The sequence below is a fragment of the Callorhinus ursinus genome, unplaced genomic scaffold (genome assembly GCF_003265705.2).
Source record: "Callorhinus ursinus isolate GAN/ISIS: 27379988/994484 unplaced genomic scaffold, GSC_fseal_2.0 scaffold4, whole genome shotgun sequence".
Taxonomy (NCBI): domain Eukaryota; kingdom Metazoa; phylum Chordata; class Mammalia; order Carnivora; family Otariidae; genus Callorhinus; species Callorhinus ursinus.
This window is the reverse complement of record NW_027397066.1, coordinates 82,953,105-82,971,314: the sequence shown is the minus strand read 5'-3', so window position 1 is coordinate 82,971,314 and position 18,210 is coordinate 82,953,105. Positions and strand designations below refer to the sequence as shown.

The 18,210-nt window shown below is 37.2% G+C and overlaps 1 protein-coding gene across 9 annotated transcripts in view; it reads left to right on the top strand.

Annotated features, from left to right (window-relative positions):
• Nucleotides 1-18,210, top strand: part of PPP3CA (protein phosphatase 3 catalytic subunit alpha) — a 502,337-nt gene that overhangs the window by 325,737 nt on the left and 158,390 nt on the right. For all 9 annotated transcript variants that reach the window (XM_073892032.1, XM_073892038.1, XM_073892035.1 and 6 more), the window contains one exon: nt 14,904-15,104. In XM_073892032.1, coding sequence (XP_073748133.1) covers nt 14,904-15,104 — 201 coding nt within the window. The remainder of the gene's footprint in view (nt 1-14,903; nt 15,105-18,210) is intronic.

Sequence of the window (18,210 nt, the reverse complement as noted above, 5' to 3'; positions counted from 1 at the left end):
CACACTGTGCATTTGGGATAAATATTATTGCATTTAGAGCCTTAGGTGGTGAGATGTTAATTGTGTGTCCATAAATCATTGGCCAAATGTTTTTTTGAACCCTCTCTATGGTCATCACTCTAGGTAGGGAATGGTGAACTCATAAGGAAAGGGTGTCACTAGGGAATCCAGAGGACTACATGTGTATTTCAATTTTTGCCATTAATTACCTCTGGATCACTGGATGACTCTGCCTCTTATTTACACAGGCAAAGTCACAAGGATTAAAAACACAACTCTAGAGCCAGAGAGCCTGTTTTAATCCCTGGCTTCCTTTACTTATTTGCTACAGTGTGAACTCGGTAAATTTATTTAATTTTTTTGTGCCTATGTTCTTGCATATGAAAAATAGAATAATGATATCTGCATCATAGGGTTGTTATGAAGATTCAGTGAGTTAGCACATATACAGTGTTTAGAACAGTGTCTGAGATATAGTGTTATAGAAGTGATTATTGTTGTTTTTTATTATTATTATCACTGCTACTACTACTCTCTTTGAGTAATAGTTTCTTCAACTTAGTTTTCTTAGTTTCTTCAACTAGAAAATTGAAAAGTGAAATTAAATGATATGTAAGAACATAATTTCAGATTTGTACACATTTGTTGGACTTAGCATAAAACCCCTCTAATAATTTGTGGGTGTCTTATGAGTACCAAAGTATGAAAATTAATACAGGCTGCAACTGCTCTATGTTTTAGGGGCAAAGAGATAAACACAAAACAAACACAAAGAAAACTTTGTATTTTGGTGATCCAAGGACATTTTATTAAGTTATTGATACTCAAGGATTGGGGATTTACATGGCAAGCAGGCTTTGGGTCTTTTCAGCCGTTGTGACATTTATGAATAGGGATGATCAGGAATCAGGTAGTTGCATGCTTAAGGAGCTAAGCAAGGCATCTGTTAATCATAATGAGTACTTAATGAAGTATTTGCAATGCTAATAATGTTCCCAGCATTTTACAAATATTAGTTTGTTTAATCCTCAATTTACAGATCTGAAAACTTTAGCATAGAGAGGTTAAATAACTTGCCCAGGATCATACAATTTGGTGAAGTTGGGGTGTGTGCTTTTAGCCCCTTTTGCCTTACTATTTCTGAAAGGCTTGAGGAAAGGTATGGAATTATATGGAATACTTGGGATATTGAGTAATTGGGTATGACCAGACCATAGGGCTTTGGGATTAGGTGAGTAAAGGGGAGATTACTGGGGATTTGGAGAAATCATCTGACCATTATTTGAATAATCTAGATGAGGGGGTCATTGAGCAACTAGACTAGAATGGGTTTCATAGTAATGGTGAAGAAGCCGTGATGGAGGAGGAAGTCTTAGCCCATTTGGCTCAAGGACCCTTTTGAGAGTCTATTAAACTGTGGACTTCCCAGAAATGTGTGCAACACACAGCATGGCCAAGGAATTTCAACAATTTCACAAAACTTTTCATCTATTGATGCTTTATATAACTTGGTTTTTCTCCCTTGTAATAATTATGTACTTTCATAAAAGTCTGCAGTTTTTCTTTACTTTCTGTTTGTTTTGTGTTCTGTATTTTCTTTCAGTAGTCATATTTTTAAAATATTTTCTTTAGATACCTGTTGTTTGGTTATTAACTTTTACAAAATATAACTTAGGCAAGTTCTTGATAACTTAATCAACTTTGTATCCCCATGGTATGAATATATATAAATAAATGATGGCAATGAAATTTCCTGTAACTGTTTTCCTTTGTTGCTTGAGTACCAAATGGTGGTAGATCTTATGGAGAGCAGATAATCTCTACCAGGATCCACATTGTTCTGTGTTTATTCATGAGCAGGTTGTTATTTGAATAGTTGTATCTGGGATGGAGAAGTGATTTGCCTTAAAGAAAAAGGAGATAAATCCTATTTCCAATGCAACTGCAATGGCGTCTTATAGAGAACCAGATCCAAGATTCTGTCCTTGCTTCTAGGAGGACACACTTTATTGTCCCTGGAGCATGGAAACCCTTTGGGTAATTAGAGTCTGGAGGGAAGGGAGTTCAGAAAAGATTGGGTGACTGATTATCGTTTGTTTTGTTTATCATTTGGTGTGAGTAATAATTGGGTCCCCCTTGACTAGGTGGGGAGTAAGCAATGCTAATGCCTGTGGGAAATTGTTCTAGTAAAATTCACATGCTATTTAGGATTTGGTGCTTTTTTTTTAAGGGGGGGAGGGGCAGTGGGAGAGGGAGAGAGAGAATCCTAAGCAGGCTCCATGCCCTTGAGATCATGACCTGAGCCGAAATCAAGAGTCGGATGTTTGACTGAGCCACCTAGGCATCCCGCTTCCTTACGATTTTCTTAATAAAATTTTCTATTCTCTAGCTTACTTTATTTTAAGAATATGGTATATAATACATATAATATACAAAGTAGGTGTTGACTGTTGTTTATGTTATTGTTAAGCCTTCCAGTCAATAGTGGGCTATTAGCATAGCAGTAATACTTACATGCAGATTTTGGGGAGTCAAAAGTTATGTGCAGATTTTCAAATGCATGGGGTTTTAGTGCCCCTAATCTCCATTTTGTCCAAGGATCAACTGTATACCATCATGAATCTCATAGATATACCCTGATGTATCTAGGGCTATTGTGAAATATGGAACCGAACACATCCTCAATTTTGCCAGGCCATCATTCTTTTTTTTTTTTTTTTAAAGATTTTATTTATTTGAGAGAGAGAATGAGAGTTAGAGAGCACGAGAGGGAAGAGGGTCAGAGGGTCAAAGGGAGAAGCAGACTCCCGCTGAGCAGGGAGCCCGATGAGGGACTCGATCCCAGGACTCCAGGATCATGACCTGAGCCGAAGGCAGTCACCAACCAACTGAGCCACCCAGGCGCCCGCAGGCCATCATTCTTTTGTATTCATATAGTGAGAATGGCTCCATTCCTTTCCTATGAAATAACAGATTTTGTGGTGAGTGATCAATTTTCGATTACCTCTGGGTGTGTGATTGCACTGTGGTTGGTGAGGATGATGTGAACTAAAGTTCTGAAAAAGTGGAACATTAGCAAGGGCCTCATAAAAAATACACACAACTCTATTGTTAGAATAACACACACTATTACACTATTAGAACTGTTGTGTGTGTGTGTGTGTGTGTGTGATTACTTTTCACTGGACATGTCCTATATCTTATATTAATCTGCTAGTAGTTCTACTTTTAATCATAATTATTTTTGGGGTGGTAATTTAAGCCAAGGAATGATTTTAAATGATGCAGTAATAAAAAATATTCTATTTCTGGTCTGCCAGTTGTGAATTCTGCACATGTAACTTTAAGAAGAGCACTCCCAGGGCTGCCTAAATGGCTCACTGTCATGCCTACTTGGATAGTGAAAAATTAGTGGAAGTGAAGCTTTCTGGATGACTTGGGGAATGATAACCCAAAGTCATGTGTCATGGAAGTTATGTTGTTCTGTTTGTCATTCTATATGTGCTTAGAACGAGTTAGAAAAGCTACGTCTTAGTTATTCTTGACAGCTGCATTTCACAATATATTTTTCATTTGTATCTAGTAGTAGGATTTGGGTTCAGTCTGACTGGTAGTGATAGTCATCAAGCAAGTGGTTAAAAGAGGGGAGAGGAGGATTCTCTCCTCCTGAACTACCTCTGACACTTAGGGATGCTGAGAAAGTGTTAGTAATAAATCTCAGATATCACAAATCTGAAAATTAAAAAAAAAAGTTTTCTATTTTACTGACACATACTTCAATAAATATATATTACTAGCATTTTTTTAACTAGAAAAATGTTCTTTTTAAAGGAAATATTTGAACTGCTTTCTGAAATTTCACAGGATAGCGCTCTAGGAGTTTAAAAACACTGAGGCCCTGTTGTACCCAGGTGATAATATTTTTATTGTTATTGGGTCAATTTTACATCACAAATAACTACACATTTTATCTATGATCCTGTATTTGCATACGGGATTAAAAACATTTAGCACTTCAGACTTTTCGTAGTGATTTTTTTCCCCTCCCCTTTTTGGTTTTCTATCTATTGTTCACTTCTGACCATGTCAGTTTCATCTTGGGGTGTGGCCTCTAGCTCCACCCCACCATCTGGCATCCATGGTCTCTTTCCTGTAATGAGTACTTCAAAAGAGACATTTACTAAATGAAGATTTCAGTTTCTGAGTTATTTTGGTTCTTGACTATCCTTTACACAATTACATACTTTTAGATCTGAACAAGGCCATTTTTTTTCTATTCTCTCTTCTTAAACTAATTCTATTACCACAAATTTTCCCCAAATTCTAAGTAAGCAAGGAGAAAAAAAAAATCCATTCATTTTTTCTTTCATTCAGAAATGCATTAATTGAATATCTGTCAATGCCAAGGCACTTGTCTTGCTGAGGCAAATTATACTCAGAGAGTGAGATTGTCTTTGCCAATAATTTATTTAACACAGGCTCACTGTGGGAATTATAATTTATAATGGTAATATTTCACAAGCCAATAGCATATGGGATACTGTCTCTTAATAAGCCAATAAAGAAATAACATACTCCAAACCAATGATGGGTTAATTACACTATTGTTCCAGGTTAAGGGGAGATGAAGGAAATAAAATCCAAATTTAGTCGATGTATAACTGTCCAGAAGTTGGTTCTCAGAGGAGTTGGCTTAGCTAACAAAGAGCTGACGTCCAGCTGCCAGGGTAAAGCAGAAGTCCCTTGTTGCTAGAGCGTGTTGCTGAGGGAATGAAGACATTGGCGTTGGTGGGCAAGATGATCTCCTTCACAGGGCCCCTGCATGGTTTTCACCACTCCTCCAAAGAGTTGCCTTGCCATGGCAGGAGCTAATGCCCGAGGTCTTTGTATATGTGCTGCCAAAGCGAGCACTGCCCAAGGTCTTTGGAGAGCTATTTAGATCAGCAAAGGTAACCCTTGCCCAAACTGACTACTCTTGGTTAAGTCCTCACAAATTCTTGGTATTTAACATTTAAATGGCCATTACACTGTAGGGGCTCTTCCCTGTGTTCTTATTGATAAGCCCCCAGAGGCACCCATCAACAGATGAGCTACTGAGTGTTTATTGACAACAGATGTTGGTGACAACATTCTAACACAGTTTCCTCTATGTAAACAAATTCACCCTTCCTTCAGACAACTTCACTTAAGTCATAGACAAGTGGATTTGAAACCTAACAACCGATACACAACAGTACTGGATTTCAAGGCAACTTGATTATTAATCTTTCTACTTAATTATTCTGATTTTTTTTCAGTTAATGATGACTGACTTATTTAAACAGATTTGGTGTTACATGTAAATTTGAAATTGACATTATAATTAATCTGTTTCCTTAATTATTTGAGAATTTCTTTTATGTACAAAATATATGACTGGAAAATCTCCCTTAAGTGTGGCTCTTTATTAAGGAAGGTAATGCAGTCTGTTGGAGTTTTATTATGAAATTAGCCATTTTCCATTGATAGATTAAGAGATGCATGTTTGATTTAAACTCAAAATTGACAAGTACATTTTAAAGATAAATGAAACTAATGAAAATGAAGTTTCAGAGGATATAATCGTAGGTGGTAGTCACTAAAACATTCCAATTTTTTTTAATTGTTTTAAAAAATATTTTATTTATTTATTTGAAAGAGAGAGAGAGAGAAAGAGCAGGAGCAGAGGGAGAAGCAGGCTCCCAGCTGAGCAGGGAGCCCCATGCGGGGGCGGGACTCGATCCCAGGACCCTGGGATCATGACCTGAGCTGAAGGCAGATGCTTAACCGACTGAGCCACCCATATGTCTCAAAATTCCAATTTTTAAATCGAGATGTAAAGATTATGATTTGGAGAGCACACATTTGAGGTGCTAAGAACTGGAACCTCCTGCGTGTTTCTGTATTATTCACAGGAGTGGCTGTTTCTTAGAAATGGTGGACCAGAGAAAGTGGAGAACAGGCCTGGTCATCAGACTGAAGCAAACGGTATAATTTGGCATAAGCATTACTGAAGCATGAAGAGGCCCAGAGGACCTGATATTTCACTATTGAGCCCACAGGGAGTAGGGAGCACAGAGCCAGTTCAGGGGGGGGATTAAATGCAAACCTGGGATTTTAGCTCCCACCCCTGACTCTCTAGAGGGTGACTCTGAGGCAAAATATTGATCATTTGCTTCACTGTGGCACACAGATAGATATAAGGCTGTATGCCAGATTTATCATTTTTAAACCAGTCACCCTTTATATGCAAAATGTGGTAACATGGTAATATCCTTAAATTGCCACTTAGACTTACATTATTCGATATCTGGGACATAAATTTGCCATTTCATCAAGACCTTTCAAAGAAGAGAAAGCCTATTCATTTAAAAAATTTATTCTGATGCCTGTAGGTGTTTTAACCACAGGGATCGGGACCATGGGTGGGCATGTGGGCATAGAAAATGTGTGGGCATCTAGAGCTGAATGATGAATTTGAAAGGAAAGAATTGTGTGTGGGCATAGATTGATTTTTCATATCAACTTCTAAGTTTAATTGAAGACAAAGAAGGTTTGCTATTTTTAATACAGAGATTTCTGAAGTTTACATTTATTAAAGAATTTCTAATGAAATAGTTTAGTTCCAATATAGGTAAGGTCCTTCCTTATATTTCATGTCTTAGGCCACTGACTTGAGGATTTCTGGATGGTAAAGTATGTCTTGGGTTAAATAAAGTTTTATAATCCCTAGATACTTTTCATTTCTCAGGGAAAATTATCGTGTTCAAAGGGACCTGCTCACATGGGAAATAAATTCAAATTGTCTTAAAGTATCTGTTTGTTTCTTGATTTTAATCTCCTCCTGTGACATATTTCTCTTGAGAAAAAGAAAATGTTCAAGGCAAAAACAATCAAACAAAAATAAATAAAAACCCCTCTGCTTAAATTTATCTCTGAGTACAATTTTATTCATTACTGTAAGTTTGCTATTCTAGAGATTACTGTAAATACCACTTGCTAAAAATATTGCTGTAGTCACTTCATCTAGTACTGAGAATGGATACATATAGTTGTGGTACCTGCTAGTACCACATGGAGGTCACCCAGAATGTGTTTTAAGTTGTGTTTGACATGTGATATCCTTAAACTGTTCTCTTAACATGTGCCAACGTAAGTATCTTAGCCCTGGTGCAGACAGTGTCCATGTGAATATGACTGATTATGTATTTTTTTAATTAAAAAAATTATAGAGTACACTCTTCCAAAATGACACATCATCAATTATATATTTTAAAATTTTTAAATATTTAATTTACTTAATATTTAATATTTAATTAAAATTCTTAGTTTAATCTGAACATTCAATATCATATGTTAAAAATCAGTAAATATAATTTTGCTTTAATCGTGTATATGTATAAAATAATTTGTCATTGGTGTGGCCACCACGGTAAACACTGGACTTGGGCATGTAACTTTTTTATTTTAACGACAAAAAAATTAGATTTTATTTAAGCTTTGCAGTAATACCGAAATGTTTTGAAATTCTTAAAATATAACTTTTGTCAAATCATTTTTCATGTTGAATCATTATTACATAATTTATTATGTAAGCCAATTGCAACTTTTCTAGTAATTAAATGAACTAACCAAAATAACAAAACTTCAAAGGAGTTTTGTGATAGAACTACCCAATCCTACATGTGGACGGGGTTGTGGACTGTCACCCATCTCTGTGTCCTTGAGTCTTTAGACTTAAGAATGCAGAGTAGCCAGAGAATAAGAATAGCTGTCAATAGAAGGCATAAGGAGTAGCTATGTATCAATAAGCCTATTTAAATGAAAAATATTTTGAAATTCAGATAATAAAGGAATCTCTGATTATACTGTTGAGGTACTCATTTTCACTAATTATTAAATCCCTTGTAGTTAGAACAATAATTCCTTTAATTAATTAGTGTCTGATCTTTATTAAAGAATTGCTTGTAGCACATTTCAGATTTAGGTTCAAAAGTACTGTGTATAATAAAAATTCTGTAAGCCAGAGGAAGAAAAAGATCCCTTATTTTAATAAACACTTCGAGTATCATACTGCCCTTTTATTAACAGTTTGGGGAAGTTACATAAAATACCATTGTACTATATTTGCATGTAAACATTGAGGAAAACCAAATGAAGTATTCAGTTTGCTAGTGAAATGATTAGTACACATACTGTGTTTAAAACGGAATGCATTTTAAAGCTCAGGATCTGAGTGGTAGTATTCAGAGGAGGTGGGTAAGAAGGTCTTTGCTCTAAGGTGGAGGAGCTCATCATAGCTGTAGGAAAAAACACGAGTAAATTAATAAATTGGGGCTTTATTTATAGATTTACTGTGAATTTTTGTTTGTTTGTTTGTTTTAGCTTACGTGGGGCCGGATGTTTCTGTTTACAAGAGTAATATTCATCCACACTTGAGATAAGCAAGCATATTTTAATTTGACAGACATTAATGTCTGTAATGAAAGCCAGAGACTTTCAAACAAACAAGTGATGAATGTCTACAGGAGTAGCATAAGTAGGGCCCTAGTGAATAAGTTCCTATGGTGTTTCTTAGAGGCTAGCTGTGGTTAATTTTTAAGCTGTCGCTCCTAGACAACATGGTTTGTATATCTTTGCATATAGACATGATGTGCATGGATAAACATGTATCCCCATACTGACAGAATTTTTTTTAAACCCAGAAGGATGTAAGTCAAACCTAATGGCTCAATATTAGAACCCAAGCAAAATTTAGTGAAAAGTCACCAGTACTTCCTTTTACATAATTCTTCACTGTTTATTCAGAAGCAGGATCAGATTTCAGGGTAATTTTATTTACTGAGAAAGGAGTTACATTTGTGTACTTTAGCTGGCATATTATATTTTAAAATTAGCGTATTCTATTTTTCATTACTTACCTTAAAGACAGAACCTTGTCTTCTGGAGTCACCTAAACAAATGAGATATTTATTATATACTTTAGATGGAAGAAAGCTGTGTTTGTATCTAAGAGTTTATAGGAACCCAGACATGGCCTTAAAGTAGATAAAGACACTTTTTTCCCCTTTACTAATTACATCATCTCTCCTTTTCTTTGTTTAATGCTTTTCCAGGTATCTCAAGCAAAAACTAATATATATATATATATATATATATATATATATATATATACCCATGATACCATATCACATGGCAATCTCTTCAGAGTCTGGATCTGCTAATATTTGTTTTCTCTTGCCCACTTCTCTGTGGTCCTTCTCATGGCCTGACATTGAATACAGTGCATAGTAGGTGCTTACTAGATGTTTGATAATTGATTGGTTGATTGATATGGTTTGATGAGAATAATAGTTTGTGACATATACAAAGGTCCACAAGGGAAAAATGGAGTGCCAGCTTATGGAGGTCACCCAGAATGTGTTTTAAGTTGTGTTTGACATGTGATATCCTTAAATTGTTCTCTTAACATGTGCCAATGTAAGTATCTTAGCCCTGGTACAGGCAGTGTCCATGTGAAATATGGGACAGGAACTGTTTCTGTGCACATTCTGATGACAGAGAGGGATGGAATAAACATGTCTGGACTTGCAAAGACTTCACATCTGCTACAGTTGATTGACATTGTGGAACATGTTTGGGGGGTGGGAGTTAAACTGCCTGTGTTTTATATGTCTTTACTTATGATATAGATCCGTGAATCTCAGTCTGGACCTCACAGCAGTTTACCCTGGGTTCCTTTAAAACCATGCCTAGACAAGTTAAATCAGAATTCCTAGAGGTTGCACCTCAGCGTCATTTATTTTTAAAAGTGATTCCAAATGTGCAGTCAGTGTTGAGACAGTTTGAGGTATTGGAGGAGCTAAAGTTGAAAAACAAGAAAGATTACAGAATACACTCTCAACTCCCCCTATTCTCATTTCCTCCTTGAGAAGAATGCATCCTGGTCCATAATAATCTAGGACAAACCATTTATGCAATTTTAAATGTTCTAGTATCCATATTAAAAAATAAGGAAGGATAGGTGAAATTAATTTTAATAAATCTCATTTAGCCCAGTATACTCTAAATCTTATTTCAACATGTGAGCAACATAAAAATATTAATGAGATATTGTACATTTCCTGTTTTTTCTTGTATCAAGTGTTATAAATCCATTGCACATTGTAGGCTTACAGCCCATCTCAGTTTGGACCGGGCGCTTTCAAGCATTCAGCAGCCATATGTTGCTAGTCAATTGGACAGAGCAGGCTCAGAGGGTAAAGTGCTGGAATACAAACCAGGTCGACCTAAAATTTAGTGTTGGTTTTGCCAATGACTAATCCTGTGACCCTGGGCAATTCACTTATCCTCTCTCTGGACTTCAGTTTCCTCTTATTTGATGTGAGGGTGTCAGGAATCAATCTAAATGGAGAGAATTCTAATTTTCTTCTAAAGAACCCCAGGATTTGGTGAGCATGCCCCAACAGTCATCATGGGAAGAAGAGAGGCTGACAGTGAGCTGCGTTGAATTCTTTTTCCTTTGGATATACTTGAGGTGCCGTTTTTTGTTTTTTTTTTAAGTAAAAAAAAACAAAGTTTTGAAAAAATCTCTAGGCTAAATGTTTTCTTTATCCGTGATTCTTTCTTGGAAGGAAAGAGGTCAGGTCGCAGTTACGCTGCTCTTCTTCCAGTGAAGAAGGTATCAACGTGACAGGGACTCTTGGATATTTCCCATTGAATAGTAGGAGTCCCTTTAATAGTGGCTAAGGTGGCTCAGATTTGAGGAACAGAAATCTCAGATACCTAGATCTACCCCAGAGTGAGAGCAGATCACTCCGGCTACCCGGGCACATAGTGGTCATCTAAAACTGATGCAACCCAAATCTCAGGAGGAGACCCCTGACTCTTTCAGAGGTGTGGTCCCCATTGTCAGCCAGAACCTAGGGCTTGAATTACGCTGGCATCCCAGCTTTTCTGCCTTGGAATGTCTTTCTCTCTGATGAATGAATAATTGACAACAACTTCAGTAATCATTACGTAGATGCCAATATTGGATACACATGATTTTGGTTCCCAGACTAGTAACCTTTCTCTAGATCAGGTAGGTGAACTCTCTGGTGGCATCAACAAATAGGAAATAAAAATACAAGATCATATCCTGTTCATTGGAATTCAGTCGCTGTCAGATTTGCAGTCAATGACACGGGAACTCGATCCTGGTCCGGTGTATTGTTTGCCTTTACAGCTGTCAGTGTGCTTAATGTTTGGAATCAGTTGAGGATGTATATATCCCAAATTTTAGCTACTTTGCTGTTATATTTGAGGAAAAAAGAGTGACATTGAGTGGCAGTTGTGAAGTGGAGGAAGCTGAGAGGGTTTCTGTCTACTTTTAGGATACTTCTAAGAGGACTATTATAACACCGTATTCCATACTTAATAGGCAGTGACAAGAAAATTGGTTTGGGAAGAGTCAGCCAGATATCAACAGATATTTCTAAATTTTATTGGCATGCACAAACTCAACTCCTTCAGTCCTGACCTGCTCAGGTAGCAATGAAAGCAACTTGTAATACTAAAAGCAATGGAGGGGAGGGAAAATCCAATTTTATTATATCAAGTGTAGCCATTTTTACGAGTTAATGAAAGAAATGTTTTCTATGCACATTGGATTCTTCGGTCTAAGTAGTTTTTGCTCGGTATTTGGCACACGTCTGCATGTAGGATGCTAGGTGAACAGAGAAAGCAAATAAATGTGACCTTTGTAAGGCTGGTATTTTCTTTATGAAGCCAAACGGTGCACAGATACACAAATATTAGCCCACTCTTATTTTTGTCCCAGAAAACTCCTCTCTGGCTTACAGCATCTCTGCATTCCAACTTCGGCATCATCGCTGCACATCTTGGTTCCCTGGGGGCCTTACCATCTGCTTAACCGGTAAAGGGCCCCATGTCATCAGTGTCCCTATCAGCCGGCTGGAAACAGAGCCCTCTGGTTGGCCTTTTTCCTGTCTTTTTCGCTCCTGTTTATTTGGAACAAACTCCTCTGTGTCAGAGCAGGTGGCTTCACCTTTGCCAGTTACCTAGGATTAGCAATTACTGGAAGGTAAAAGATGGGCATCGAAGAGGGAGCATCTGTTACTGCAGCGATCTTGGCGTTGGAGAGAGCCTAGGGACTTGGACAAAGTCTCATTCATGCAGGTGATGCCTCTCAGGGTGCTCTCCTTTTGCCTCTCACCTTCTTCAGTGCTTTGGCTCTTTCAAGTTTAACCTTTGATCTTGCTTAAGTTTAATAAGGCCAGCTAGTGCACAGGTGGCAGAGACCCACTGCCTTTATATGCCTGACAGTAAACCAGCCTCCTACCCTTCTGTGCTCCTGTGATTTTTGCCTGACAGTTTTGCAGAGTCACTTAAACTCTTATTTTAGGAAATCACTGAAAAGAAAAAAAAAAAAATCGGCTCTTTGCCTTACCCCGTGTCCTTTTGAAGTTTCTTCCTTTCCATTCCCCATCCTATGTCTGGGGGGGATTTTGAGGAGTGACCAGGTAAGGTATTTTCTAATTTCAAACCATACATAAAGACCTACGTTAAAAAAAAAAAAAAATGTGGCCATTGAAATGTGGCCATGTTTTCTTCACAAGAATATCTGTTAGGTAAGAAAAAGCAGGGAAGGCAAAGAAACAAAATGAACAAAATTACCCCCAAATGCCTGAAGTATAACGACCTAAATTCCTCTTTTTTTCTCCTCCGTGTTTAATTCTTGCCTTTGCTCTTATTGTACACTATGCTTTGGCATTATGCATTTTATGTTTTAATTTACATTGTGGTTTTGTATTATAGATCTATTCTACTGTGAGCTGTCCCAAATAATTTTTGAAAATAAATGTGGTCCTGGGCATCTGGGTGGCTCAGTTGGTTAACCAACTGCCTTCAGCTCAGGTCATGATCCCGGAGTCCCAGGATCGAGCCCCACATTGAGCTCCCTGCTCAGCAGGGAGTCTGCTTCTCCCTCTGACCCTCCCCCCTCTCATGCTCTCTCTCTCATTCTCTCTCTCAAATAAATAGATAAAATCTTTAAAAAAAAAAAGAAAATAAACGTGGTCTTCATAAGAAACGCTTCTCGATGTTTGTTAGAATTGCAGTTCTAAAAAGTGATTTCCTCCTGACCTCACAATTATTAAGCACTGTCTTAAGTCTCTTTTGAGAAGCAGTATAATGTAGTTGATCGAACTGCTGGAGTTTGGGTCTACATATAAATCTCTAGGTGATTGTCTTGGGCAAAGTGCTTAATATTTTTAAGCCTCAAGTTTCTCCCCCACAGTAATGCTGTGAGGACTAAGAACACTGATATGTAAACACATGTACATATGTCTTACTCATCTTACAGCTTTCCTATTGTGTCTGACTTTATTACCCAAGCAATACTTGGCATAAAAGAAACACTCTATAAATGTTAGCTCCGGATATTACGATGTACTTTAGTTATTATAACAGTGCTCAGATAGATGTAATCCTCAATCTACAGGTGAGGCAACCGAAGCCAAAGGAGGTTATTTCCCTTGCCCGAGGTCATAAAACTGGTGAGTGTACAAAGCCAAGGCTTGTACCCAGGTTCATCTGACCACAAAAGCCTCATGCTTAGCCACTGAGTGTACTTCTGCCACTTCATTTTGGCCACATAGAGAATCAAGTTGCATCCCTTAGTATAGGATCACTTCCTGATTTTTCTTTTCTTTTAAGTACTTATAACTTCTCTTGGATAGCAAACCTATGCTATTAGATTGCACAAAATTTCTTGCTATAGCTCTACCATAAATCTTGCTCCTTTGAGAGACACTTTCAGGAAGTTAGGGGGCTAGGTTTATTCCTGAATATCAAGTGTTCTTCCTAAGAGAGGCACCATCATATGGAGACGTTCTTATGCATATGGCATAATGCACATGGCAGCTGAAAGTTTCATGAAACTGTGTTTATGGTTCTTCTAGATACTTCTAAGAGATCTGAGTTGTTTTTAGTAATGACTCCTCATGTAAAATACACAAACAATGACTCATCCTCACTGAAGGGGCTTATTGACCATTTATCAGAAATTTAACCTTTATGATACCATCTCTAACCATGGACCTTTGGATGTCCTGGCACATTGTAGAAGTTTAGTGAATATCCTTCAGCTGAATGAGTGAATGAATGTATTCGCAGATGTAAAGAATGACAGTAGCTACAGGAGAGGTTTTTACTGTTAAGTTATGGGGGTGTGGGTGAAAGAGAGAATGGTTGGTTCTGGGTCTGAGCAGTAAGTTGCATTTGTTATTATATCATATTCCTAAATACGTGCATCTCCTCCCTGACACCATATTGTCCTTCACTGTTCAAGATATTCCTTTGTTACCTGTGCACACGAATTCTGATTTCCTGTTTAATATTCAGTGCATTTTTGCCTTTTTGCTCTCAGATTTCTGCTCTCTCCTTATAGTGAGTCAGTTTACTCAGAGGTGTGACTTTAATTGGAGGGGCAAATCTGGTCTGGCAGACCTTTCTCAGTAGAGACACATCTTCTCCCGAGTGAGTTATGGTTGGATATATAGAAACTATTTTCTTTTGTCAAATTGAATATTGCCTAACAGAAACATCTCTCTCTCTTTTTTCTTTATTAACTTAATCAGGATCTTCTAGATGCAAGAGATAGGTACTGGGTGAATAAGAAATGTAAATTTCCTTTTAGCAAGCACATTACATCCAGAATCGAAGAAAGAAGGCAGCCTTTAATTCTTGACAGCCCTTGATTTTATTTTAATGTGGGAACTTTTAAAATACTCTAATAGGTGGGGAGAGAGAGATATTTGGCAGTTATTATTGAATTTTTGTTGGATTTGGTTAATGTAATAATTTGACTTTTTCTTTTTCAGCTGTCCCATTTCCTCCAAGTCACCGGCTTACAGCAAAAGAAGTGTTTGATAATGATGGGAAACCTCGTGTGGATATCTTAAAGGCACATCTCATGAAGGAGGGCAGGCTGGAAGAGAGCGTCGCATTGAGAATAATAACAGAGGGGGCTTCAATTCTTCGACAGGAAAAAAATTTGCTGGATATTGATGCACCAGTCACAGGTAAGACCTGAGGATGGACACTGCCTACTTGTAACCACACTTTGTTCTTAACATCAAATCACAAAATCCTAGATACCAATGAGTCTTCACATACCTTTTTCATCTTACTCTTTAACTGTCCAATTTGTACACAAAGGACTAAAGCTATGATACATATATAACTATTTTTTATTTCATGTATTGAATATCTGTAAGATGGTGATGCTCTGAAAAGTGTTGTACAATTCAGAGGTGATGAAGATATTCTGAAGTAATACTTTGGAGGTGATCTTGTTTGTTGGTGGAAACACTAACTGGCACAGAGGACACAAAATATTTGTTGGGACAAGTTGGACAAGGTACACCGAGAGTTCCACAGTGGTTGAGTAAGTGACTGAGTTAAAGCGGTGGTTCTCAAAATGTTGTTCCCAGCCTAGCGTTATCATCTCATCCCTTGGAAACTTGTTAAAATATCAATTCCTCGGCCCCGCCGCGAATGACTGAATCATGTTCTCTGGGGTGAGGCCATTTCTGTTATCATCAAGTCCTCTAGGAGTTTCCAAAGCACATTCAAGTTTGAGAACCACTAAAGTTTAGGGAGAGGCCAAATTTCATGCCTTCCTATAGTATTTTGTGCCTAGAAAATATCTTCACTTTGAGTTTTTTGCTTTGTTACCTCTTGCGGGCAGATACATATTTTTGTGTAAGTATAACTTCTCTTAGTCCATCAAAATTAAAATTTGTCCGAAAAAAATGTTGTATGGTGTAGAGGGTCAAATATTAGAGGCTTTTGATCTATCCTTTGTAGAGTTTGCTAAACTTCTAAGTTTTCACCTTTTTGAGAAGCTAAAAAACATTTGTTTTTGGGTGGCCCAGATGGTTAAGCGTCTGCCTTTGGCTCAGGTCATGATCCCAGGGTCCTGAGATCAAGTTCCATATCTAGCAGGGAGCCTGCTTCTCCCTCTGCCTCTCTCTCTCTCTCTCTCTCTCTCTCTGACTCTCATAAATAAATAAAACATTTTAACAAAAACAAAAACATTTGTTTTCTCCTTAATTATTATCATTCTGGCAAAGGAAAAAAATTAGACACAGAATATTATCCTTTTCAAAATAAAGGGGATGCTTAACGACTGAGCCACCCAGGTGCCATTTAAAAATATTTCACATATACTACTGATTGCTTCTTTCTTCCAAATCTTTATTACTTACATGATTGGCCTTCAAAGATATATTTGAGTGTTACTGTTAAGAGAAAAATAAGCTCTCTAGAATACCAGACCAGACCTTCCTTGGTCAAAATGTCCCTAATGGTTCTTATTCCAAAGAAATTGACATTCTTAATGTTTTATTTTTGGTTGGCAATGCAATTTTTCTTGCTTGTAATTCAAAAAATGTAATGAATGTGTTTGGGGCCAGGCAGCAGGAGAAATTAGCTCCAGTGGTGGTAACTCAGTTTTGGCCAGTGGTGAGTAAATCAGGCCATGGATTCACTCCGTGTGTATCACTGTGAATCCCATTTTCCATGTGTTAAAATGGAGTCATACCTTATTATCTCCAACTCATAGACACTGTGAAAAACTAAAGACAAAACAAATATGAACATGCTTTACTTTCTCAGATACTAAAATACTAAATTTGTTTAGTATCTAAATACTAGTTTGGAAGCCACCAGCAAAAAATAAAACAAAAAACCAAACCAAATAAAAAAACTACTTCAAAAATTGGCCGTAAATTCCACTTATAAATTAATGATAAAATATTAGATTTAAATGACATCTTCATCATTAAGCTTATTTGTTTTTGTTGAGAATGAATGGCTTGATATTTTGAGTTTATTTTTTATTTCACATGATAACATGTGAGTTGCAATGAAGAATTCATGTTAAGTTCACTAATGAGCCCCGTAAGTGGTAATGGAGGTGATAATTTTAACTTAAAGAAACATGTAAAATAGGTAGTTAGGGCAATGTATTTTCCGGGATGCAGTCAGCTCTCCTGTTTGGTTAGACTCTATCCTGAAAGGATATGTAGAGAAGATTCTGGAAGAGTCAGATTTAGGATGTTTTATCCCAGAAACCTTCTGGAGTCCATGGACTAATTGCACCCATGTTCAATACAGATCACACTGGGTTCTTTCTGGTGAGATACTAGCTGACAGTTTGGCAGAGTTTGGGACATAGCTGTGAAGAGACTTTGGAAATCAGGACTCAATCATGTATGGCATTCCCAGGGGAGAAAAACCCCAAAGCCTTTTAGATAGTGACAAGAAGCAGCTATGGAGACGTCACAGAATATGTCGCACTAGTGAAATATAATCCAGTCAGGAAAAACTTTTTTCTAGAGGAGTGTTTATATTTCATAACAAAGGCAGGATCCCAAGGAACCTCTAATAGATTCCATTGTAGTGATCTCTTTTCCTCTTTTCTGGAAACGTAAGGATATGGAATCATAGTGACAAAAGGGATAGAAAAAAATTATTTTAACATTTGGGTAAAGGGAAAAAGAAAAAACTTTTTGCATATAATTCACCAGAAGGCTAAAATTATAGCTTCATATCCCAGCCCACTAGTTTCTGAGCAAAAGCTGAAACCTGCAGAAATGCAAAATGAAAGCAGGATTCATTGATCAGAGAATATTGCAATCCCTTTTATTTCAAGATACTTCTTATAAGAATCTGAACAATGTGTATTTTTAAATTTTTGTTTGTTTGTTTGTTTTGAGAGAGAGAGAGAGAGAAGAGAGAGAGAGACAGGAGGGGCAGAGAGGGAGGGAGAGGGAGAGAGAATCCCAAGCAGACTCCCTGCTGAGTAGGGAGCCTTGGGTGGCAGGGGGGGTGCTCAATCCCACAACCCTGAGACCGTGACCTAAGCCAAAATGAAGAGTAGGGTGCTTAACCAGCTGAGCCACCCAGATGCCCCAGTCTATTTTTAAATTTAGAATATCTGTGTATTCTATCTTTATAGATAGAATATTTTATTTTTATTTTATTTATTTTATTTTATTACTGGTGCTAGGCTATGCAATAAAAGACATAGTTTACAGTTAAAAATCTTCAGGATAGAGTATTCTTTATGTAATTCAGAACTCCACACTTAGGAAAGATAGAAAATTTAATTCAGTGGAGAAG